Source organism: Parasteatoda tepidariorum, chromosome 10 (genome assembly GCF_043381705.1).
Source record: "Parasteatoda tepidariorum isolate YZ-2023 chromosome 10, CAS_Ptep_4.0, whole genome shotgun sequence".
Lineage (NCBI taxonomy): Eukaryota > Metazoa > Arthropoda > Arachnida > Araneae > Theridiidae > Parasteatoda > Parasteatoda tepidariorum.
Genome location: NC_092213.1, coordinates 52,006,648 through 52,032,914, shown reverse-complemented (window position 1 = coordinate 52,032,914; position 26,267 = coordinate 52,006,648). Strand labels below are relative to the sequence as shown.

The following is a 26,267-nucleotide window of genomic DNA, read 5'->3' as shown; positions in this document are numbered from 1 at the left end:
ATATATATGTATATTGTTAAAAAAATTCGTATAAGAAACAAGAGTATTTTTAGAAATATATTCACAGTAATTTTTTCAATCAATTGTAATTCTGACAATTTTATGTAGTTTTTTGAGCGATAACTTCCATTCTGTACTTGAAAATGTACTGTTTACTTCAACACCAAAAGTATCAACTATGCAGCAAAATGTTTTTATTAATTTTTTTTTATAACTTTGTTATATATTCACTGTAAAAAAATTAAAGTGTATCTCCACGCCAAAAACTGTGGTAACTACTTAACAAAGTTGCTTTATGAAACACGATACATAACTATGGTTTCTACTAGTGTTTCACTACAGCAACATTTATTCTACACTATTTGGTCTAAAGTAACTGCTACCATTTTTGTTATTCAATAGCATTAAAATTTGTAAGATACACATAAGAGACAGTAAAATTATTTTTGGAATAGAATGTAAAGTTAGAATCATTAATTTAGAATGCATATATATACTAATTATTAACAGAACATTTGCTTATAATTATATTTAATTATACATTACTTTGTAAATCAAACATCCGCGAAGCACAAAAGGAATCAAGACGAATTCGAACTAGGCGTAACAAAACGAAGGAGGATTTCTTTTCTTGAGATAATTCATTTATGTATTTTTATGTATTATGTACGCTTTTTTTAAACAAAATCAATCGATAAATAAAGAATTATATTCAAAATTTTCTTGTGTGTACTAAAAACGTTTTAAAGTTAATTAAAAGGTTTATGATAAAATTGAACACAAAAATGCAAAACAATTTCGGTGATCTGTCAAAATCTACAAATAATTTCAACTGATAAATATTATGAATATTGCCCCAAGCTTCTTTCCCCATATTTAAATTGTTACAAATAACTTTGGATTTCTAAAAGTATAATTTCACATAAAATATCATTGTAACGTTGTAACGTGCAAGAAATTTCAGTAATAATTTGACTATTATGGTATCATTGTTTCATTTGGAAGTGGGCAGATCTTTAATATTTTTCAAGATTGATATAATTTGAATTTTTATATTATGTGTTGGTAAGGCAAGGTTTTTTTACATATTAATAATCATAGTTTTTTATAACAATAGCCTACAAATAACCAACAAAATTTTTTTTTTAATTCTAAAATTAATTTTTATAATTTTTCAAATGACTCTCGATTTTGATCAGTTTTAATATTTAAATCAGCATAATCCCTTTTTTTATGTCATAAACTGACATATATATTATTGAGTTTATATTTATATCTTTAGCTAACGAATGTACGTTGGCATTATTGAATAAATGTAGTGCAGGGGTATTTCAAGAGAAAATGCACCAAAATTTGAAATTTGATATTAAAATATTATAATTTGATGTAAAAAAAAACTAGTCAAATAGTTACTAAAAGCAGAATTAATTTTGATGCCACTAAATGATTAAATTTACCAAATGAAATGAACAAAATCATAAATTTATTACATTGCCTGTTCGATTTAAAGTATATGATGCTGCCACCTTCTTTTATTTAGAAGAAATACTTAACTACTCTAAGATAAATAACCTTAAGAGAGTGCCATCGGTTGAAGCAACAAGGCTTAAAAAAAACAGTCAAATCAATCAAAATCTTTCCTAAACTAGTTTTAAGAGCCAGTTTTTTTAAAAGTCAGGCAGGTTTGGATACTTAGCATTTTTTACTTTGTTGAAATTTTCCAGATATGCTCTTTAGGTAAAACTATTACACACGTGTTATTTTATTTTTGAGAAGAAAAAACATTTTCTTAGTTTTGGAAGGTCAAAAATGCAAATTATATGAATTTTTGAGGAAAAACACTTTTAACGACTGAATCACAACACTGACAGTTATTATCAGAAAACATAAATATTTTCAGTTGACCTTTACGTCGAAGTTCAAAGCGCATTCCGGAATCTTTGCGAAAAAGATACTTTTTAGACTTTGACCGTCAAATTCTGCTAGTACCAACAGTGAACCACCACAAAGGTACATATTTCTGTGAATACATATCATTGAGTAGTACCTGAAAAAACAAACATGAGGGTGTGTATTTGGCGTGACCATAAAATTGACATAAAAGGAACACAAAATTGAAATTTTGCACAACTTTTATGGTAATTAACTGCCTTTCCTAAAACTAGACAACTATGAATCTGGAAAATAAGCCTTTATTACAGAATTGAAACGGAAGAAGAGGATCAGGATTTTTCAATTTGGCGTAAGCAATTTATATTGTTTTTGATATTGGTGAAAGTAATTTTGTTTATGAACTTAAGTTGTAAAATGAAAGTTTGTATTTTTACCCTGCTTTTATTTTAATTTGAATAAAAAATCTCTGTGTGAACAAGATGCGTGATAACTGTAAATTATTTTAATTTATGCTCTTCTTAATGTCAATAACCAAAGTATTTGGTTACTTATTAAGTTTAACTTATACAGCAAGTGATGCGCTGTTACATATATTTGAAAACATAAATAAACTTATTAACACGTTTAAAGCCACGCTAATTTTACAAGGCTTGTGCCCGTCTGGACAAAATGATTTTCTCAGGATGTTTTGCATTAACTTCTTCAAACCATTTTAGTAACGATAACAATATATAAAAAAATTTAAAAGCATTAAACATTTACTAGAATTATGTGTTTCTAATAATCTTGGCTTCGCCGGTCACCGGTGACCCCCATGACATTCAACGTGTTAATACTTAAAAATTACATGATTAAATAAGAAGGCAATTTTTAAAAAAAATTCAAAATATTTTGTGCACGTTTAATAGTAAATTAAAATACATTTTTTATTATTAAGAGAAAGCCTTGTGTTTGATTAAAAATATTTTAACTAAACTGATATGTGCAGGAATTTATTTTGTTGCCTTAGAGAGATAGCATACCAAGAAAATGAGCAAATAGAAATTTAAAATAAAAATAGTTCTTCTTTTATCTATAATAAAAAATTAAGAGATATTCTTTCAATTAAGCTGTGTTAATAATTAATTTATTGCTCATAAACTGAGTAAAAAAGTATGGCCAAAACTACTGAAATATAGTAAACTTTACCGTGTTTCTGGCTCTATGGGAACACTACAAGTTCGGTAATATTCGCATTAAAGATTTTGGTGAAATTAACAATAAAATATAGTTTCATAATATGTGATAAAATTTGGTAATTTTATCATGAAACCTTAGACTTTGGAATAAAATCTAAATGTGTGGTGATAGGAACTACAATTTTGAAAACCAGAATATCCGGTAAAAATACCATAAGAACAGAAATATTGCCAAATAAATTACTTAAATAAAGAATTTATTGAACAATTTTTATTAATACCCTATTTATATTTTTTTACGAGAAAATTCATTACCAAACAGGCAATTTTACCGGAATGTTTCTTTCCATATAGAAATGTGAGTACATTTATGACAAAAATAAAATTGAAAATTATATTCCTGAAAAAATTGCTTTTATTTAGATTGCATTTAATTATATTAATAAAAATTATAAGTATATGTATTAATTACGTAAAATTTTCTTTTTATTATAATCCAAATTTTTTTTTCTTCCTTCCCTTATATTCCATGTCTGTTTCCATATTTCTGACATGCACGAAAGTCTCACCTGCAAAAATAACTTGTATTTACATTTCGATCCAAAATTAAATAGCATATGCAAAAATAGTAATTAACTACTGTAGTTCAGAAAATGATTGAATTCTATTATAAATGAAATGATAAAATGGAAAAGATTTAAAAAATAGCGAAGCAGTTTTTATTTTAATAGAAATTATTGATAAGTGAATTTTATTTTAAGTTAAGTTTACTTTTAATTAAGTAATTGAGCCTTTTTAAGCTAATAGGGTTTTAATATTTTATTATAGGATTATACGATAATAGATACATCAGATTGAAAATATCGAAATGCAGAAACTTTAAAGTTAAACTGAAGTTTTTAAGTGAAACTTTGAAGAGAACTTTTCAAAAAACGAATTGAATTTTGAGAGGTAATTACTTTCCTTGAAAAATGGTTTGCTACCCTGTAAAAAATTCCGGAACAAATTACGATGAAAATATACTCAGGTTGTCGATACCTTTTATTGTCAAATACATTTTTATCAGAATATTTTACGTAGCAAAAAATTTTACATACTGAATTTTTACAGTAATAATTTTTTATCGTGAAAACTTAATCACTTCAGTTGAATAAATATTACTGTAATAGTTAAAGTATAATATTTTACAGTAAAAATGGATTTTCCGCTAAAATAGATTTTACGGGTTATGCACAAAAAGTGCCGGTAATTTATACCGTAATTTGATCAGGAATTTTTTATAGTGTACAAGATTTTATTGAAATTTTATTATTATTTGTTTAAACAGTTATAAACAGTGTCATTTTTAAAATGTTCTCTCGAAAATGATATTTATAACAGATCTCAATATATTAAACTGTATTTTGTGAGTGGTAATGCTTAGATAAGCCACTTAGCAATCCAACTTTTGCCATTTTAAAAGAAAAACAACCTTAAGTCCTTTTCGAAAGATTATTTTATTTTCAATTATTATTATGAACATCTTATTAAAGGAAAACGAGTCTATGCACCTTACTCCACAAAGTATACCGTGGGTTAAGGCACACTCGGTTAAGAAATTGAATTAATAAGAGCAGTATTGAAAATCGATAAAAAAAGAAAGAAAATAAGAACAGAATATGTAATAAATTTTTTATGACTTTCTGTCTTCCGTTACAAAATATCGAATTTCATTCATATGGGTTTCAATCACTTATTTTAAAAGAAAATAAAAGAACTTCTTTCTCTTCTTATCTCCTTTTTTTTATTTCTTATTTTTTTATTTGTCGTATTTAGTTTTTCATTATAAATCGTTTTAGTTTCAAAATTAGACATAATTATCAAAACTTCGCTTACCTTTAACCTGCAAAAAAAATATTGCAAATAATTATTAATGATCAAGCGAAAACTAACCAATCATAAAAATTTCGATATATGGATATTTTATCAACACATAATGTCAATACAACAGATGTATTGACTTTAACCCTTTGACGCAAAACTTATATTATACATATTTCCAATTTTTTTAATTATTTCGTATTAATTAATAAAATAAAATAAGTGTAAATGTTATATTTAGCATTTTCATAATTTAAGGTTATGAAATACAGCATGAAACCCCGATGTCTGTTTCTGCGTTAAACTATNAGATATATATATATATATATATATATATATATATATATGAGTGACACTGTTGGCCCATCTGCATCAACAAAGGGTAAATGAGAAATGTTTAGTTTTTTCTTCCCAATAAGTCAACTCCGGAGCTGCTTGTAAGTTCGAAATTGGAATGTTACATAATAATATATTTCTTCGAGGGAAAAAGAGGTTATTTATTTCGCTGACAATAACTTCGATGAAATCAACCTGTTGACAAAATCGACCTGTCGACAAAATCGAACTGTCTACAAAATCAACTTGTCGACGAAATCAACCTATCAACAAAATAACCGCGTTGACGAAACGACATTGAAGGCCTAATCATCTTGTCAACGAAATGACCATGTCGACGAAATGTTGACGAGATAACCCTCTCGACTAAATGACGTACCAACAAAACTATTTATCATGAAATTGCTGTTAATAAAACGACCTGCTGATGAGATGAGCAGGACTCTACAAAACTCAATTTTCTAAATTAACACATGACTCGTGGCTTTATACTATTTTAAATTCTGTCAGGTAATTTTTTTGTGCTCCTTCTTTGACGTGCCGATACTTCCTATCAAATTTTGCGTTATGATCTTGTAACTGGATCCTTGATCCTTGATGTTGCCTTGATCTTGTAACTGGATGCATAATATATATTGTAATATAAGTTTTTTGCTTACTACTCAATTAATAAGAAAAATTAAATCATTAAATTTAATTAGATGACCATAATTGACAGATGTAAACTCGATTGTGGTTATCGAAAATTGGATCTCTGGGTCGAGTCACGAAGTTATTAAATAATTAATGAAGTTTTTTGTTTTTAAAAGTAACTTATGTAAGAACTTGTAGAGTCTAAAACTATTTTAAGATTACTATCCAGATTTGCTTTTTAGCAGTGTAACTAATATTTTTATTAATACTTTAATGATTTTAAAAATGTGTTAAATTAGTGTTAAATTGTAATAACTTTTTGAAAACTGCTATAAATTTATAACGAATTATAAATATGGCATCAAGGTTAAACTTACCTCGTACAGCTAAAATAGTTATTCAAAAATGTATGACTATATTTCGAAGGGAAAAAAACATAGTATAATTTTTATACAGTACAGTATATAGTATGGTACAATTTATAGCATAATACAGTAAAAAATAAAATTTATTACTTAATAATTTTCCTATTCAATATTTTTAATTATTTTAATTATTATTTGACCTAAGTTAATTTCCCACACAAGAATTATTTGTCTTACATTATAAATATTTTCTACAATATTCAGTTTGGTTCGCTTCAATTTAACTTACATTATCAAAAGATAACTCGAAATCATATGAATTCCATCTTATACTTTACCCATAATAATTCTCAATAAATAGAAATCGAAATACTTCATACAAAAAATAATTAGTATTTTTTTATTATCGAAAATCATGCACGCTTCTTAATATCGTTTTGTACAAAATTTTAGCCTTAGAAGATTAATTCCTTTATTATTCCTTGTCCTTAACAAACATTATTCTAACCTAAACAGTTCAATCGCGACCTATCATTGGTGATTCGTTTTTACGGATGAATATTTAAAACGAAGTTTATGAATATTACTCCTAAACGATCTCTGAGTTTAAAACTTCCATAGAAATCATTGAAAGCATTTGTGATTCGGTACTTTCTTTTAATTTTTCATAATTTGGTTATACGTCTGCGCCATATTGCCAATGATGACAAGCCCATTGCACTGAAAATTTTATTTTTATTTCATCTAGCTCAATAAGTTCAATTAAGTGTTAATTTTACCACCCTGTGTTTCAGTGCTAGTGTTTTTTAAAATATTTCAGGTTTAAAATAAAATTTAATTTTTAAAAAACTTTGTCATTTTTTTTAGACATTTTCCAACATAGAAAAAATATCTCTCACCAAAGCATTATGTTTTTAAATGTTTTCTTTCCTGCTTTTAGAAAAGACATCATTTTAAGGTGTATTTTACTGCAAAAGACATTTTTAAGTAAATTCATGAACTTTTTTTTGCGCGAATTCTGATTTGGAAAACCTCTCATGCTTGGAAAAATATATTGTTTTCTTAAACTCTGTATTGTTTTAAAAAGTAATGAGTTTTTCAGCTTATATGATAAATTTTAAGTTAAAAATTTTGAATTCTTATGTTTACATAATGTTAAAGAAATCTTATTTTAATGAAAAAAATACTTTTCAAATTTCGTTAACTGAAAATAAACATATTCAGTTAAAAAATTCTGTAAAATTAATTATGTGAATTAAATTAAAATATAACTACCACAGAAACCACAGTCTGAAAGTGAAAAAAGATTTATGTTTAGATTAATTATATAATAAACAAAAGTATGCACAATTATTTTGTCCAATTCCTTCCTTAATAGTTCGTTTTTCTTATTTTTAAATTCGTAATATCTATTAATTATGTTTAAATGCACTAGAGCATTCCTATTAAGTTGAATTTAAAACCTGCATTTTCGTTTCATTTCTCTTTAAACCTCTTTAACTGTTTTCATATTTTAAATGCATCTTTTTTGAGAAATCCGCTACCTAAATTAATTGTACGGTTGTAATAATGGTGTAATAAAGCCTTTATGTAGTTATATTCTAAATTTAATAAATACAAAATGAGTTCAAAAAATAAGAAGACTATAAGAAACAAGAATAAAGGAGCAAAATAAAATCTTATGAAATAAAACTAACTAGAGGTACAAAAAAAATTATGGAAATAAAAGTAATTGTGATTAGCTATAGTACACATTTAAAAGCGAAATTTCCATTAAAGGGTTCAAAGTTTCGACAGCTCACCTTATCTAACTCCTTAGCCCTTATTAATTAGCATATTTCAGATGAAGCTTTCGAACCATTAAGGTTGAGTCCTAGTACGTGATAAAATCATTCGATCAAAAGTTACTAAGGTGTTCGTGGTTTTTTTTTTCTGTATACTGTAGATCTGCTAGAAATTTTCAGAAAACGCTTCTTTTGGTGTTGTTGGATGCAGCACAGTAGACAATCAACATTTCAAAAGTTAGACGCAACTTGCTTTTTATGAAAGATGCAACGAATTTTGTTCCAGTTTATCATAAAGCTTTTATAGATAAGGAGGTATAGAAATAAATATTAAATCTTTTCAGACAAACTTTAAGAATGAACTGTAAAAAAATTCCTAGCATCATTTACTTATCAAAAATCACTATTAAACTTCACGATCATTTTATTTTTAAAAAAAAAAAAATTATCTTGTGAAAAGGAATAATGTGTCCCCGATATCAGTTTTTCCAAGAATGACCAATGATTTAAAGAACTAATAAAAAAATAATGGAAAGGAGATAGGATAACGTGATGCCACAATTGGCATTACATATTTATTTCCTATCCTTTAAAATATCTTTAATTACTTAAGCTTATTTTTTATTAATCGAATTATATTTAAAATAAATCTAAGAGTTAATCATTTAAAGCGAACATAAAATATTTATTTTTTTTATCGATCAATACGACTGCTAACTTTTTATTTCAATACTAATGCAGACTCATTAATTGACTGTCGTGTACCTATTCGAAAACAAAAATCTATTTATAACTTTTTAATTCTAAATTTCTAACCGCAAAAATGTCTCAGTTGCATGCTTGCAATAATTCGCTGAAATTTGTTGGCGACTCGTGATCGCCAAGGTATTTTTGAACCCAATATTAATATGGCGGTTTGGCTTTGTTTTGGCTACGTTATATTTTAATAAATCGCCAACTTTGGATCTTCTATCCCTGCTTCTCCTGTGTCCGTTGGGAATAAATACACGTACTTTTAATTTGACTTTTGATTAGGCTGGTCGTGAGGGAATTGTCTCCCATGGCCTGTCCTTATTAGTATTACTATGCAAAATTTATTTAACTTCGAACACTATCATGGATAAAATATAATTTTTGTATCTCAAGCTCCGCAAATACTACTAAATAAAAGTTTTATTAATTATGATCCATTTTTCATCCTCAAATGTCATTTTCATTATCCTGTTTTCATCACAATTCTTCAACTAGTCCACTATACCATACTTCTAACCACACCTGAACACTCCGTATCAACAGATAAAAATTTATGGTTATGCATTGTTTCTACTCAGGAAATCAGTTTTTATTCTCACAAAGTTTCACAATTAGTTATCAAGTTCGTCAAAAAATGCACTGCTTTATAGAGAAAGAAAAAACTTTAAAGGATATTTTTTGCTGCATGTCAGACCATTCCATGAGTTATATCTAAAGCCAACTTGAAGGACAGGCGTTCATGATAAAATAAATGCTTGAATAAAAATTCACATATATTTCATATAATATCAGTTAATATCGTATTTTGTATTCTTCAAAGAGTTTTCTAATTTTTTTTCTAATAAACGTAATTAAAAATTCTAGCGCAATTAAAATTGTGCACTATGACAATCAGAAAACTTTCAGAATACTTCATACTGCTTTTCATTCACAATTTTATTATCCGTACTTAATATGAAGTTTAAAAACTCGAACGAAATACATTACAAAGTAGTGCATTTTTTAACTAATAAAAACCTTCTTACAAAGTTTTTCATCGCTATACATACTTCTTTGCGGATCTGGCTCTGCAACTGGCGCTGCCATTGCTGAAAAAAAATGTGAGAAATAAATATATTTATATCCAATTTGAATATGCATAACTTTAAATATATTTAACATAACATAATTGTGTAAGCATATCATAACGAAGATTTAAATTTTAACATTCAACAATAAAGATCTCAAAATTGAGTGCTTTTCAGCTTTTTGATAAGGTATGATTTGATTGAAAAGACTATTAAACGTATTTCTGTTTCCCAGTTTTAATAAATGAAGGTTTACAATTTTCAGCAAAAGTATGATCTAACTTTAATGTTCTACAATGAAACAAGAATTTTATCCGATTTAAATTCAGCAATACAAAATAAAATTGCAGCAAAACCTATCTATCTAGAGCTTTCTTAAAATAGTTAATTAACTAGCGTAAATTATTAATGTGATTTACAATGAAACAAGAATTTTATCCGATTTAAATTCAACAACAGAAAATAAAATTGTAACGAAATCTATTTATCTAGAGCTTTCTTAAAGTATTTAAATGACTAGAGTAAATTATTAAAGTGTCTTACAACACAAAATTCCTTTATATTTTAGCATTAATAATGGTAAATGCCATTAATAATGAGCATTAGCTTTAGCATTAATAATGAAAGCATTAATGATGCATTTAGCATTAATAATGAAAAATGGTAATAAGCATGTTTTGAGAGTATTTTAACATTTTTAAATTGATATAATGCATTATTATTTTATGTCATTTAAATGTTATACTGATTATAAATGAAAAAAACGTTTACATCACTAGTACTATTTGAAATAGTTTTCTCTAATTAGTATATTATAATCTCATTTTACTTTTTTTATTTTTAATGTAACGTAACAAATATCCTAATATTAAAAAGAAGTCTGTGAAAATGTTAAATTTTGGTTTTGAATTTTTCACAACTTTCAAAATATTGCTATCAGACAGTACGTGATTCATACATTTTTATTAAGGAAAATAATACACTAAATCATTTATCGTACGAAAAAACAGAATTCTAATAAGGCAGGTTTTCTGAGTTGTTCTCGAATTTTTAGTTTTAAAGTAAGGCTAAAATTTAGCGCTGACGAAGGTTAAAAAAATTATTAAAGTTATATAATTTAAAATCATTTGCCGTGATGATCATATTCATATTTTGAATTTCTTTACTATTATTGCTTCCTTATCTGAACATGTATTAAAAGTGACTTTTAAAAATTTTAACTACCATATGTAAATAATATCATTGCTTAACTAAAATAAGCAATTTAAATCATTTTTTTACAATTTTTTTCAATAGTCCCTCTAACTATTGTAACTATTAAAACTAAGAGATAATAGCTATAAATGTAGTGGTGCTACCACCAAGTTTTAAATTTCAACCAAAAATAATGAAAATCATTAATCAATCTCATGTTTAAATTAATCAATCCACAATAAGAACGTGAGAAAATTAATTCAAAAAATGATCTTACCACTACTAATAAAAGCTACTGCAATTGCAATGGCTGCGATAAGCTTATAACAAGCTGATAAAGTCGACATCTTCTTTTGCTATAACTTGAATGGTAACACAGCTCTGATCCTTTTACCTTATGTACTGTTTAGTCAACACAAAATAAAGCATTAAACAACACAGACATACTACGTAAAAGTATATTCACTACAAATTTATTACCAAAATAAATTTGATATTAAAAATTGATTAAAATTTAAAATCAAACTTAACTATAAGTTGTAAGTTTTATTGCGGAATTTTGTATTAATGAAGTTATTGCGTAACTTTATGTTTGAAGAAGTGCATTTTAGTTTCACTTCCTTATAGCCTAACGTAAACACAGTTATGAAGTTATATTAAATTTCTAAAAAATGAAGCATTTTATCTACTTTGATTATTAACAAGCATTGAAATGCATCAGACATACTATGATGTAGTAAAAAATGTTATTGCAACCATTATATGTAGAAAAATTTATTTTACAAGTTTGTTTGCTGTTTTATTATTCTTAAGAAAGTAGTTTTTAAGTGATAGAAAAAGCGTAGTGTAAATATATATTCAATTAATTTCAACCTGCTTTCAGAGAAATATTTTGCACCAAAAAAATTCTAGCATAAATAAACTAAAATTACTTAAGAAAGTAGCTTCTTCAGGTAAAGGTGTGTAAATAAATGAAGTGTTAGAAAGTCACAGGGAGGCCATTACATCAAACAAACATCTATACAATATTAAGTTGTTTTTTTTAAAAATTATTCATATTCAATATTTTTTTAAAGTTATCTAATGATACCAAAATCGATGTCATCCCACTTACTTGAAGTGGGGTGGGGGCAACATTGAAGCCTTAAACATGAATCCCTATTTTTTTATTACAGATTTGGATTCTCCAGAAAAAAAGTGTCCTACTTTCTAGAAAATTCGAATCTGTAATAGAAAATAGGGGTTCATATTTAAGGTTTCAAAATTTTCCCCCACCCAAAATCCAGGGGTGGGCTGGAAGTTTGAGTTTGGTATCACTGAATATGAATAATAAAACTAGTCAAATTTTTTCAGATTTTATATTTTTTGCAAACAAAATTAAATCAAAACAGATTTTTTAGTAAAAACTTTCTTTTATAATTAAAAAATAATTTTAAAAAAAGGGTCAGCGGTATCCCATCTACGCCAAAGGGATAAATCGCAAATATTAAAATTTTATTAATAATTAAAATTTAATAAAATTCGACGTGTTGTTGGTATTGGAGTCAAAGAGTACATGAAAAATTAAAATTTAAAAATGCGACTCTTTTAATTTTTTATTCCAGTGTTGGACTACATAAACTTAAGGCATTTAAATACATAAACTTGAGACAGACAAAGTTTATGTAACACTACTGACAACTAGTATTGTACAAAATTATATACTCCCAATACCAACAGTACAAAACTTATCTTTGAGGGCATGGTTTGACTGTTTAAGCATTGCATGCGTACCGGTTAATCAAGGTTCCATAAATGGAACATTCGTAGTATGTACCTGTTACTTGGTGAGAGTATGTCTCTTTCCTTGTGCCATCCGTCTTTGTACATGCCTTACTTGTACAGTGCGCCAAGAAAAAAACAGACCACCCTGAATAACTTTTGATTTGATGATCGGATCTTCACGTTTTAGGAGTCAATCTAAATGTTTTGAGGAGGTGATCTCAAATATCCGAATTACTTAGTGCAAACGATATTTTAAGTAACAAAATCAAATCACAAAAACTTACTTTCTCGGAATAAGCATTGATTTTTTTTTCAGCAAATTCGGATTTCTGACCCTGAAAATATAGGGGGTAGGTGCAATCTGCAAAATATGGTGCCTATAGTTGGATCAGGGAGAGATTCCAAAGTTTGGACACCAAACTTTGTTTGAGCAAAATCGGTTTCCTAGTTCCTAAAAAATCGAATTTTAAATATATGCCCTTTTTAATCTATGCCACTTTTAAAATTGATTTCTCAAGAACCATTCAACCAATTGCACTCTAATTTTGCTTTCCGTCATGTGAAAAATTGCCTAATTTAAAATGGCGGTAAACAATTGTGTACCTTACAATTCAAAAATTTTTCGACTATTATTAAATAAAATAATAAATATTTACTAAAGCCTATTTTTTTAAATGGAATTATCTTTAAATAAACAAATTTTACAATTATGTGCAAGAATTTTTCAAATCGCTTAAAGAGTTCTTGAGATATGACGAAATACGCAAGAAGTAAAATTAACATCAAGGGGTCCAAACTGTGGATTGCACTCCTGACCAAACTATGGGGACCATATTGCGGCTACCCCCCTATATTTTGGAAGTCAGAAATTCGAAACCGTTAAAAAAAATGGTGTATTTATTTAGAGAAAGAGCGTTTTTGTGTCTAATTTCATAACTTAAAATATCGTCTGAGCATATTTGAGGTCACCTTCTCAAACCATTAAGATTGAGTCTTCGAACGTAAAGATCCGGTCCTTAGATCAAAAGTTATTCAGGGTAGCTCGGTTGTTATTTTTTTTTCTTTTTTTTTTTTTAATTTTTTNTTTTTTTTTTTTTTTTTTTTTTTTTTTTTTTTTTTTTTTTTTGCACACTTTACGCAAACACTCCTTGGAATCTGGACGAATTATTTAGGCTTATTCAGTATTTCTTTAAAATTTCTATCTATAAGTTTTACTATCAGATTATGTCGGAATAAACTAAATTTAATAATCATTAGTTTTATTTATGACATTAGTTTTCCCATTTGATTTAAAATTTGTATTTCCAAAGTCAATGATTCATTCCTTATCTTTACTGCTTAAATTTTATCTACTCCATAAAATCTATACTATGTCTCAATAGTTAATGTTATATGAAATGTTTTATGTTTTCAATAAGGAATCTTTTATTTTAAATATTTTTTGAGCATGTTTTAAGCATGCTTTTCAAACAATTGTAAAATTAAACTCAATGAACAATTATATTAAACAGTTTTTTAATATATCTTTGGAATACTTTTATGTCATAATATTTTTACATTTGATCTAATATTTGGTGCATTTTTGAAATTTTCCGAAAAAGTGAGAAATTTTTTTTAAATTTATTTTATAAAAATTTAGAATAAAAGTTCTTTCTTTAACTAATTTGATGAATTTATATTGAAGAGAACTTACCCTCTGGTAGAAGTTTCAATTTATTAACGCATTTAATAATGAAAAATCAATACTTTTTTTATTATTTTAAACACAAAACCACTCTATAAAAACCCACGCTCCCTTAAGACACATTATTCTATAGATCTGATAAATCAATTACTTAACCAAAGTTTAGTTTTGAATTGACTTATCACTTAACTACGACCATTATAACTATTAATGTGCGAGATGCAAAATTGCATTTTTAATCGAATGCGACTTACTTTGACACTAACTTTCACGTAAATCGCTTTAATATCTGGTAGCAGGTCGAGGAAAATCCATAATAAATTTTTCTTGCATATTTAAGTAGTAATAGTTAGAAAATTATCATAATATAATTGTTAAAATATATCCCAATAATAAATTAATTCAATTTATACTTTATTCCATAATCACATATATAGGAGAAAATACAGATTGCTATAAAGCGTGTATAATTTCATTTATTATTCAATCATAAAAGGTATAATTCATATAACACAAAGCATAATTTCGATTGAATTGTTAACCGAAATTAAATTATGCTTTCTGAATTGAACTTAAAAAATAATAACAGTTTCTTTTATTAAGTCGTTTTTGTCTTTAATAAATAACTGTGATAAAAAAAACAATGAAATTATGAAGCAGAATGGAATATTAATAGAATTTGTAGCGTCTGCTTAAATAATTTACTGTAATTGGAAACTTTAGAGTACCCAAACTTTTTAAAAAACGCTTTGATAGAAATTTGCTTTCAGAAAAAAAATTTATACATATCGTATACCATAAAAACTGTGGTGTTATACCTATCCGAATTCGAACACCAAAAATTGAGTGAATGATTTTAAGTTAATAGTAAATCGAATATTATTACAGACTTCAAATGATGTAATTAAATATGAACACCAATAATTCATAAAGCTTGCATCAATCTGAAGCTCGTTTGTGAAGAAGCTTGTCTTTTTCTAAAGTATGAACAGATATGAAACATGAACAACAATAACTGATAAAGCTTACATCAATCTGAACTGAAGCTCGTTGGTGAAGAAGCTTGTCTTTTTCGAAAGTATGAACAGATATGAAACATGAACAACAATAATTGATAAAGCTTACATCAATCTGAACTGAAGCTCGTTGGTGAAGAGGTTTGTCTTTTTCGAAAGTATGAACAGATATGAAACATGAACAACAATAATTGATAAAGTTTACATCAATCTTAAACTGAAACTCGTTGGTGAAGAAGGTTATCTTTTTCAGAGCTCCGTAAATTTGACGAATCATTATTGTATATTTAAAATTTTTAAAATTTATTGTATAAAATGATGAAAGAGTGTGTTTTAAACGTATAATAAATGCTTATAAAACCATTATTAGAAGTTAAAGGAGAATAATTATGCAATTTCAAGATTCTGTCAAAATGGTGGCCGTTATTTGAGTGAACTAATGTTAACTAATAATTCTAATAAGCAGATTCAAGTCAAAATATTAAATATGGCTAACTATGCGTATCAAAATAAATATTTAAATCAATGAGATTATTGAACTTAATTGAATGCATATGCTATTTCTCACTGACTTTATAGTTATGTAACAAATGGAAAACTGAAAAAAAATAAGAGCAAATGTTAGGTGATTGCTTCATTGTAGTTAATAATTTTATTTCACACTTAATTCTACAATTATTAAGCGATAAAATCTATGTGGTGGTTTTTTTATCATAAGTTTAGAAGGAAAATACTAGCTTACAATACTAATTTAGAATGAATGTACTTTGTATAATTTACTACTAGGAAATGTGAAATCTTCCTCGAGGCATTAAAAATTTAGTATCGAAATAAAGAGTTTTATCAATTAAATATAAAAGTATTATTCAATATAATTCATTTGGACATAACTCATAGCCGATCCTCTACTAAAAAAATATTAGCTAAACTACATCAAGGGCTGCATTATTTTATTAAAATTTTTTATATTTTAATTATTAAGAAAACTACAAAAATGCATTATAAAATGTTCATACTATTATAATACTAATTATCATACTATTAAAAAAAATTTTATCAATAATATTAAACTTAGTCATTAAAAAAATTTCTTTTAAAAATTAAGATATCTTTACCCTTTTAATTTAGTTAAAAATTATTTTTTAAAAAACAATTAATTAGTAATATTGTAAATAAAATTAAAATGTTTTTAAATTTGTCTCTTGAAAAAATTAAATTATTGAAATATAGTTTTTTCCTATTATTATATTACTTGGAAATTTAAAATAGACATGGACCTGCACAAATATTTTTATTAGGATAGACCAATAGGCTAACTGATTTTTTAATATATTAANGTTCATACTATTATAATACTAATTATCATACTATTAAAAAAAATTTTATCAATAATATTAAACTTAGTCATTAAAAATTTTTTTTTTTTTCAATAAGATATATTTGCCCTTCAAGATAAGTTTGAAATCGTAGTATTAGAGAAATTATTAAAAATTAATCTAAGTATTTCTTATGTAAGTGAAGAAGTGTTTTCGCTTGAACTGACTGCTAGTTAATTATAAGTTGATTTAATCATTTTAAAGCAATAACCAACTAAGTTTTTAATTTAGTTAAAAATTATTTTTAAAAAACAATTAATTAGTAATATTGTGAATAAAATTAAAATGTTTTTAAATTTGTCTTTCAAAAAAATTTAAATTATTGAAATATAGTTTTTTTTCCTATTATTATATTACTTGGAAATTTAAAATAAACATGGACCTGCACAAATATTTTTATTAGCATAAACCGATAGGCTAACTGTTTTTTTAATATATTAAAATGTGATTTGAAATAATACTATTTAATAAATCAAACACATTTAACTTTTTTGTTTTTTAAATTATTTTTAATGATCGTAATTTATTTGTTCCTTAATTGTTTTTAAATTGTTTCTTCAAATGTTATTAAATTTCTCTTTTAAAAGAATTTAAATTATTGAAATATAGTTTTTTCCTATTATTACATTACTTGGAAATTTAAAACAAACAGACCGACAGGCTAACTGTTTTTTTAATATATTAAAATGCGATTTGAAATAACACTATTTAATAAATCAAACACATTTAACTTTCTTGTTTTTTAAATTATTTTTAATGATCGTAATTTATTTGTTCCTTATTTGTTCTTGGTAATAAGATATAATATCTTTTGTTTAAACTTGACGGGATTTATAAACAATTACTAAACATACCAAACCTTTAAAAAAAAATTCAGGAAATTCCGTATAGACAAACTTTGGGACCTTAACACGTGAAGCATTATTAAAGCAATTCCATTCGGTTGAAGAAAACCTCCATCAACTATCCATGGTAATTGGTCGACTTTTTTGATCGCGCAAGGAATGCACTACATACATATTTCTCTAACATATTTAATTAACACTTACAGAATTTCTACTGTAATAATAGGTGCAGTATATTTTTTTCACAATAGTAATAAAAGCAATTATAAGTCATTCAATTGAAGTGGACAAAATTTTTAACCTCCATCAACTATCCATGGTAAATGGTCGACATTTTTGATCGCGCAAAAAAAGTTCTACATACATATTTCTCTAACATATTTCATTAATATTTACAGAATTTCTACTGTAATAATAGGTGCAGCATATTTTTTTCACAATAGTAATAAAAACAATTATAAGTCATTCAATTGAAGTGGAAAAATTTTTTAACCTCCGTCAACTATCCATGGTAATTGGTCGACTTTTTTGGTCGCGCAAAAAATGCTCTACATACATATTTCTCTAACATATTTCATTAATATTTACAGAATTTCTACTATAATAATAAGTGCTGAATATTTTTTTCACAATAGATATAAAAACAATTATAAGTCATTCAATTGAAGTGAACAAAATTTTTCACCGTATTCCAATTTATTCTTTCGGAATTGGACGAGTAAAGAAAAATATTATTTATAAAGTATATAAATTCTCCAAAAAACAGTTTGAATTATTTATATATTTAATACAAATGTAATTATCGCACCTCATTTAATGCTCCAGAAAGCTTTTCATGAATTAACAGATAAATTTAACTCTCTTTTAAAAGTTAAATTTATCTGTAAAAAAATATATGCATAAATTCATTTATTTATGAAATTCGAATACTCTCTTTACATTTATCAAAATATTATAGTTTGTTTCTTAGAGTATAGTCCTATTATCTTAGAGTATGACATAAAAGCCATTTATTTGGTTTAATTTACTTTTCAATTTTGCATTTTTTACTAAATTTGCTCATAAGAACTGTAATTTTAATAAGCACTGTAAACTGTAAGAACTGTGAGTTACATAAGAACTGTAACAGTAACATAAGAACTGTGCTGTATAAGAACTGTTAATTTTAAATTTATCGAGATATTTCGGTAAATCGTTACAATATAAATAGAAAAGTGCCCAAATAAATGATTTAAATGTCATATATTTTGGTTTTATTACGAGAACTATGTTTTTCTTTCTTTCTTTCTTTTTTTTTTCCTTTTTTTTTTTTTTTTACCAGGAATGTCATTACCATGCAGTGTTTAAATGCCATTACCAATTATACCAGAACTTTTTTCTCCCTGTATTTTTAAATAATTTTCTGTTAAGAACAATCTAATTGGCAGAGAAATTTAGCCAGTTTGTCCGCAAAAACTAAGTTACTGATTTCAAAAAATCATATAAATTACTAAAAATATTTATAAGAAACAGTGTCTATGCCAAGATGTGATTTTTTTGGATGAAATTAAAATGTGGTGTCAGATAGAGGGCAAAAAGGATCTTTCGGGTCACGTGGGCTAAAAATTGAGTATTATTGAGTATTGCACTAAAAAACAACAACACAAACATAAAATGTTTAAGAATATTTACACATCGACTAGAAAGTTCGTTTCGATCCTATTTTCATAAAAATGTTGAAAACATTAATGTGCATTTTGCACTAAAAAAGGTCACAAAATTAATATGTAATGTCCAATTATACCATCTCGAACCGACAGAAAATTTCGACCCTCTTTTCATGAAAACTATAACTTTCTAATCTCTAATATTAAAGCATATTTCGCCGTCCTTTAATTTAAAGTCTGGTGCTGCCATCTAAAATTCATTGCTTAAAACTCTCTTGTTAGATTGGAAAAAATATCCTTAGTATATATGAAACAGAACCTCGTAAAAACGAAAAATAAAGTTAAATTATTGTGTTTCATTTTCTTTTTTTTTTTACTTGATGTCTCAGTATATTACAAAAACATACACTTTTTGTTCTGAGACAGCATTATGTTACACTTTAAGTTTCATTTTCAATTTTATTTTGAAAAATAGCTTCATCAATGATTATATGTGAATTAATTTTTATGCAATATAAAAAATAATATATAAAAATAAATAATATGAAATATTTTATTCCCTGATATTATATGTTTTTGTTTCAAACAAAATGTTTTACGTCGTATTTCTTGCTCCCCCATTTCCCAAACTGTCACTATTTCAAAAAATACCTCCTTTCCCTCCAAACATTTGTGGACTGCCCCTTAGAAAGTGAAGAACCAATGGGCGTAAAAAGGATAGGAAGGAAAAGCACCATTGAAAAGAGAATAGGAGAACAGAGAACGGAAAAAAGCACCCCGTCAATTATTACGTTAAAAAAAACGACTGATTTGATTCGCGCTTTTGAATACGAATTTAATAGAATTCAATAACTTTTCGGAGACAAAAAATAATTGATATACAGGAAGTTATTTACATATTACAAAAAAAAAGCTTCCCCATTTCAGCATTTCTAAAATTGTTCTAAATTTTAGTAATTACACTGATTTCATTGTTATATAAAACGATGCAAGTAATCCATTGTCCAATAAGTTATTTTATAAAAAATTTAAAAATTTTATAATATTGTATAATAATTATGGTAATTGATAAGAAACTATACGAAAGGACAAAGCTTAAGGAAGGAATAAGAAAGGACATGTCCCGATTTTTCAAAATGTAATATTGGCTGCCCGAGTTTGCAAATTATAGGTTAATATTAAGGGGAGATATGGGATCATTTATATACATAGTATATGAGCCAAAATTTCTCCATTTTTAAGCTATTATTCGCTCTTATAAGAAAGAAAAATAATAATTTATGGAAAAATAATACTTGTTTTACGTTACGATATTAAAAAATAAATTAATTTTTAAAAAAAATTGAAAATTGACTTTTGACCGAGTTTGATAGCCAGACCACACACACACGGAGTTGCCACTTATAAAGTGCTTCAAGTGCGTTCAGGCGCTTATTACATGGAACCGTATTTTACGCCATTTAATTGGGCCCCCTAATTTTTCTATCTTTATTCCTTTTGATACGATTGTAAAATATTTAAAAGTATAATACTTTACCGAGTTTTAAAGTTATAGGTAAATATTAAGGGGAGATATGGGATCATTTATATGCACAGTATATGAGCCGAAATTTATCCATTTTTAAGCTATTATTCGCTCTTATAAGAAAGAAAAATAATAATTTATGGAAAAATAATACTTTTTTTAAGCTACAATATTAAAAAATAAATTAATTTAAAAGGAAATTAAAAATAGACCTTTAACCGAGTTATATAGCCAGACCACACACACACGGAGTTGCCACTTATAAAATGCTTTCAGGCACTTATTACATAGAACCGTATTTTACGCCATTTAATTGGGCCCCCTAACTTTTCTATAATTATTTCTTTTGATACGATTGTAAAATATTTAAAACTATATTATTTTACCGAGTTTTAAAGTTATAGGTAATATATGTATATGGTCGTTTATATGCATAGTATATGAGCCAAAATTTATCCATTTTTAAGCTATCACTCGCTCTTATAAAAAAGAAAAATAAACAATTTACGGATAATACCTTATTAACGTTACAATATTGAAAAATAAATAAAAAAGAAAATTAAAAATTGACCCTTGACCGGGTTCTAACCCCGACCCCTAGGTCTACTAATTTTTTTGCTTTCTATCACGTAGCGCTAATGACCACGCCAAACACACTCGGGGTTGCCGCTTAAATTAAGATTTGCATGTTTTACCCTTAACGATCCGAAAGTATTTTAAGTCTATTTCCCATCAGGTTCATTTTTAACAATTAATTATAATATTAATTAAAATAATAATTAAATATTATTAATATATTAATTATAGAGTTAGAACGTTAGCAATAAAATTTGCAGCTGTACGCGCGGCTTAATTTGACCCAGTAAGTTAAAGTTCTATGCCACTTATATGCAGTATTGGTCGGTTGAGGGTTAATCTATTTTTGAAAAAGTATTTCGTAAGTTGTCCTCATTTTTGGAAGACATCTATCTCACGCCAGTTGTCGTCGAAAAAAGCATCGGGAAAAACGTCTAAAAGTTATATTCCACTGTTTTGTAAGAAAAATAAATCACTGAAACAGAAGACATATATCATTTCTAAAAATAGTTTCATACATTTTTATTACATTTAAAAATACATATTGGATATTTTTAAATATTTGACAACATTTTACAATTATTTAAAGTACAGTTCATTGGTTTCATCAAGGGGATTGAGACAAATTCAACTTCAACCTTTGCCTTTATTTTTCTACCTGGTCAAGTAACCCTCTGAAAGAAAAAATATTTTTTTCAATTAAAAATTATATTTAATTCATTTATTACGCTTTCAATATATTTGAAACTCTTTAAAGACTATAATAAACGCTAATAAGATTTAAAGAAATCGCTTTTTTTCCCTATGTGTAAGTAAGGGCTGTAAATTTTGACGCCTATGATTTCATTTGTGAATTACAATTTTGAAATTTTTATGCATTCCCTTTTTATTTTGTTTTTAAATTTCAGTTGCAGGAATATTGCTTTCGCTCTTTTAATACTGAAATGAGGTTAAAGATTCTCTGCTGATAGAATATTTATGCCGTAAGCCCCTGACACCTTTCCTTTGTTGCTGTTATCTGAGGCCATTAAGAGAAGGAGTGAGATTGCTTTTGTTTTCAAGTGGCGCCATCTATGCCCAATCATTTGACTTTTGCCACACCCATACATCACACCTGCTTATAGAGCGAACCCATTCATTCATCCACAGATCGTAATTTTGATCTGAACCAGAGAATGATCAATCTCCAATCCAGTACCCCGAGAAGCATAATTTGCTATATGAACATGAAGGACTTTGTGACTCGACAGATTTAACGCGCACCAGTCACCATTTACTACACGGGAAGTCTCCGGCCGGCTCCCGTTCTTACGAACGTGAGTCCAGCTCCCTGCAGACCAGGCTATCCTAGTCCTGCCTTTCCTTTCAAACACAAATATAATTTGTAAGACTTTTATCCTTTTCTTTTTACTTCTTTCTCAAATTTAAACAACTAGAGAATTTCATTAAAAATATTTTTACTGAAATCAGGAAATCAGATAAAAAGTTTTTTGCCAATTCAATATTTTGTAGTTAGCCACTGATTCCATTTCTTTCGTAACATTTTTAAAATTTGTATCCTTTTTCCTTTACTTCGTTCTAAAATTAGATTTCCAAACAAAGTTTCTTTGGTTCTTAAATTAAAAATAAATTTAACGAAATCAATGTAAAAGCTGGCGATTGAACTGTCAGTAGAAATTATTGACGCTTTTCATTTCGTATATGAATACATTTTTTTAATGTACATTTTTTTTCGTTCGGAAATTAGAGTTGCGGGTAAAGTTACCTTGATTATCAATAAAAAAAATAACTAAGAAAAATGAGGTTAGAGTTTCACCCGTTGAATTTCGTTGTAATTATTGACGACTTTCCTTTCATTTAGAAATCGTATTTTTAATATCTGCATTTTTCCACTTTTTATATTTCATTCTTAAATTTGGGCTGCAGGTGAATTTACCATGGTTCCAATTATTCTCAATAAAAATAGTTATTTATTCTCCTCAATCAAAAAAATACTAACAGTACTAACTGTCACATGTCATCACATGTAAACTGTCACATGTTGAAACTGTGGTATCGTTAGCTATTGTTCTTTCAAATCGAAAAATGACATTTTATGAATTGAGAATAATAATGAAATTTCCAAAAAAATCATTCAAAAGTAGCTAAGAAATTTTATTTCCATTCTAAGAGTATTTTTTTTTCTAATTAAACTTATGGCATCACAATCCCTCTAAGTAATATGTATCACAATAATAAATTTAAAAAAAAAAATTTAAAAATCTCAGAATAAGTTAAAAAATTTTACTTCCATTCTAAAGGGTATATTTTCTTTTTTTACATTTTCAAATTGCCCAGCAGGTGGCCGAGTGGTAAGCGTGCCTGACTGCGGAGCCGATGGTTGCGGGTGTTTCTTTCATGTCATGTTTCATGTCAGAGCATCATGTCATTTCTTTCATGTTTCATGTCAGAGCATGGATGTTTCTTTCTCTCTCTCTCTCTGTGTTCTATGTCCTTTCTCCTTTGTGTGTGTGATTGTGCGAATGTGACCCGCCCTATAAACGGGTTTGTGGTTGTGTGACGTGGGCGACGCTGCTCCACCGCCGTGGCTTAGCCACAGGTGCCCACTGGGTAACGAGAAGAGAATAGCACTTCTGGCATTCCTGAGGCCAATGGGTCAATGTCCCAGGGGCCTGCCGTTAAAAAAAATTAAAAAAATAAAAAAACATTTTGAAATTGCTTTTTATCATCACAACCACTTTACAGAAAAATTAATTTCTGCATGACTTATATTTTTTTTAAAAAATTATTTTGTTGCTTGTTTACATGAAGTTAAAGGTTATCGTAACTTATATCAAAAAAGTTAGTTACTTTACTGTTTGTTTACATGAAGTAAAGGGTTACTGAATGAAACATTTTGCGTTCATCTTAAAAGCGCAGCTTTAGAAAAATAAAGAAAATATGAAAAAATATTTACCTAACATATTGCATAGCTTAGCCATCAGAGCATTAGCTGAAACACAAAGGCAAAATTTATACACAAAGATAATAATTATAATATTGATTATAATGCAAAAAAATAAAAACACTTCATGCCAAAAGTTTTATACTTATACGAATTTATTAAATGAAATCATAAAGAACCATAAAAAAATTAAAAAAAATGCCTTAAAATAATTGGACCACAATTGGACTCCTACTTAAAGAGCAAGCACTCTACATTACCGAAATAACACGCACCGAGCTTGGTCTGATTAATTGGTTAACCTCAATGCTGATTAGTCATATGTTCATATTTATAGTCAGATGTTTACTTTTTTTATCTCCAGTTACTCATAACCTAGTGTGAAGGTTTTTATTACCTGAGTTTTGATATGAATTCTTAAAATATACATTAATGGTGCTAAATACAAATCAACCTGCATTGAAGAACTTTGAAATTAACAATTAAGAGGTAGTTTTTTAGTTAAAAATGGAAAAGAAAAAATTAATTAATTCTTTTGAAATGTATTTATGTTTGAATTGTCCATGATCCTGAAGAAAATAAAAAAAAGTTACTTATATTTCAAGAGACACAATCTTAAAATGTTGGTTATTTTAATAATCTTTAAGCTGGAACTAGATAATTGCTATTCAGCTGGTCTAAATGCGGTTCTTTGAAGGTTAATATCTATTAAAAAAAAATTAATTTATAAGGTATAAAACTCGAACGAAAGGAAATTAATCATAACTATTCATTAATTAAAAATAGTATGTAACAGTGCGATCGGTGTGTATTTGGTCTATAACAGTTTAATTAGAGTGTAATTGTTTTTTTTAAAAAAATGTGTTCTATAACTTATCGTACTTTAAAAGAATCTAATTTTAACTGGATTCTCACTTGCAGTATCAGAACACATTAACTGAAATACAATAATAGAATGAGAACAGATAACTTTTTAACGGACTATTATTTATTTCATATTATTTGCACTTGAACTATTACCTATTTCAATAATTTTACCCTCAACGCAATATAGTCAGACGGGCAGACAAGCAGCAATTGTTTTATTTTAGTTTATCTTCATATACAATATATAAGAATTTTATTTTATTTATATAAATGATTGGATATTTCCTTAGAGTTCTTCTTGGGTTAATATGAATTCCCAGAAATAAGTATGCCTCATACAGCCCAACATTAAAATATATTGTGAGTTATTAAGTAATCAATATATACATACATAATCAGAGAACTATTTTCTATTATACTACTCAGTATCACTTTTTAATACTTATATAAAACTCACTCAATTATATATTTATATATTCCTTTCATGGAAAAATTTTAATAGCATCTACTTGTTATTAATAATGAAAACCGCTTGTAAATTCATAAACTCGAACCTGTTCTGATGGAATTACCAACATTTTCATGCATAAGAAATATCATAGTTTGTAATTTTTACAGAGAATTTATAAAAACGTGTTTTTGTGTACTCTATAATGAGTCAGTAGAATTAGTCATTTTTTCACATAAATATTGGTAATTAATATTTCCACTTCTTTTTTTTTAAAGGTTTGAAAAATATATGTTATTTTGCAAACATTTATCCTGCAAGAAAAGGAGCGGATAATCACGAACTTTAACTGTTAAAGAACTTTTTTTTAAATCATCTTCATTTTTTAAATCATTTGTGTTTGCATTTTTAATTATTTTCTGTGCTACAAGCCCACATGAATAGCTTCAACAGTCATTCCGTCTCACGCAATTAGTTTTGGTTCCTTTCCCAAAAAAAAAAAAAAAGTCCCAC

The 26,267-nt window shown here is 26.8% G+C and overlaps 1 protein-coding gene and 1 long non-coding RNA gene across 3 annotated transcripts in view; both read right to left on the bottom strand.

Moving 5' to 3' along the window:
* Nucleotides 1-6,191: 6,191 nt before the first annotated feature.
* Nucleotides 6,192-11,499, bottom strand: LOC107456156 (uncharacterized). 2 transcript variants are annotated; one of them, XR_006224740.2, is made up of 4 exons: nt 11,341-11,499; nt 9,852-9,890; nt 7,541-7,555; nt 6,192-6,286 (listed from the first exon to the last, which is right to left on the bottom strand). It is a non-coding gene; the product is annotated as an uncharacterized lncRNA (long non-coding RNA). The 2 variants fall into 2 exon arrangements; XR_011637975.1 differs by having other exon boundaries at nt 6,276-6,313.
* A 10,490-nt stretch (nt 11,500-21,989) lies between these two features.
* LOC107456163 (loricrin) overlaps nt 21,990-26,267 on the bottom strand; it is a 41,685-nt gene continuing 37,407 nt past the window's right edge. Inside the window, exons 21-22 of the mRNA XM_071186964.1 lie at nt 24,452-24,487; nt 21,990-22,169 (exon numbers count right to left, since the gene is read on the bottom strand). Of these exons, the coding sequence (XP_071043065.1) occupies nt 22,150-22,169; nt 24,452-24,487 (56 nt within the window). The 3' untranslated portion in view covers nt 21,990-22,149. The remainder of the gene's footprint in view (nt 22,170-24,451; nt 24,488-26,267) is intronic.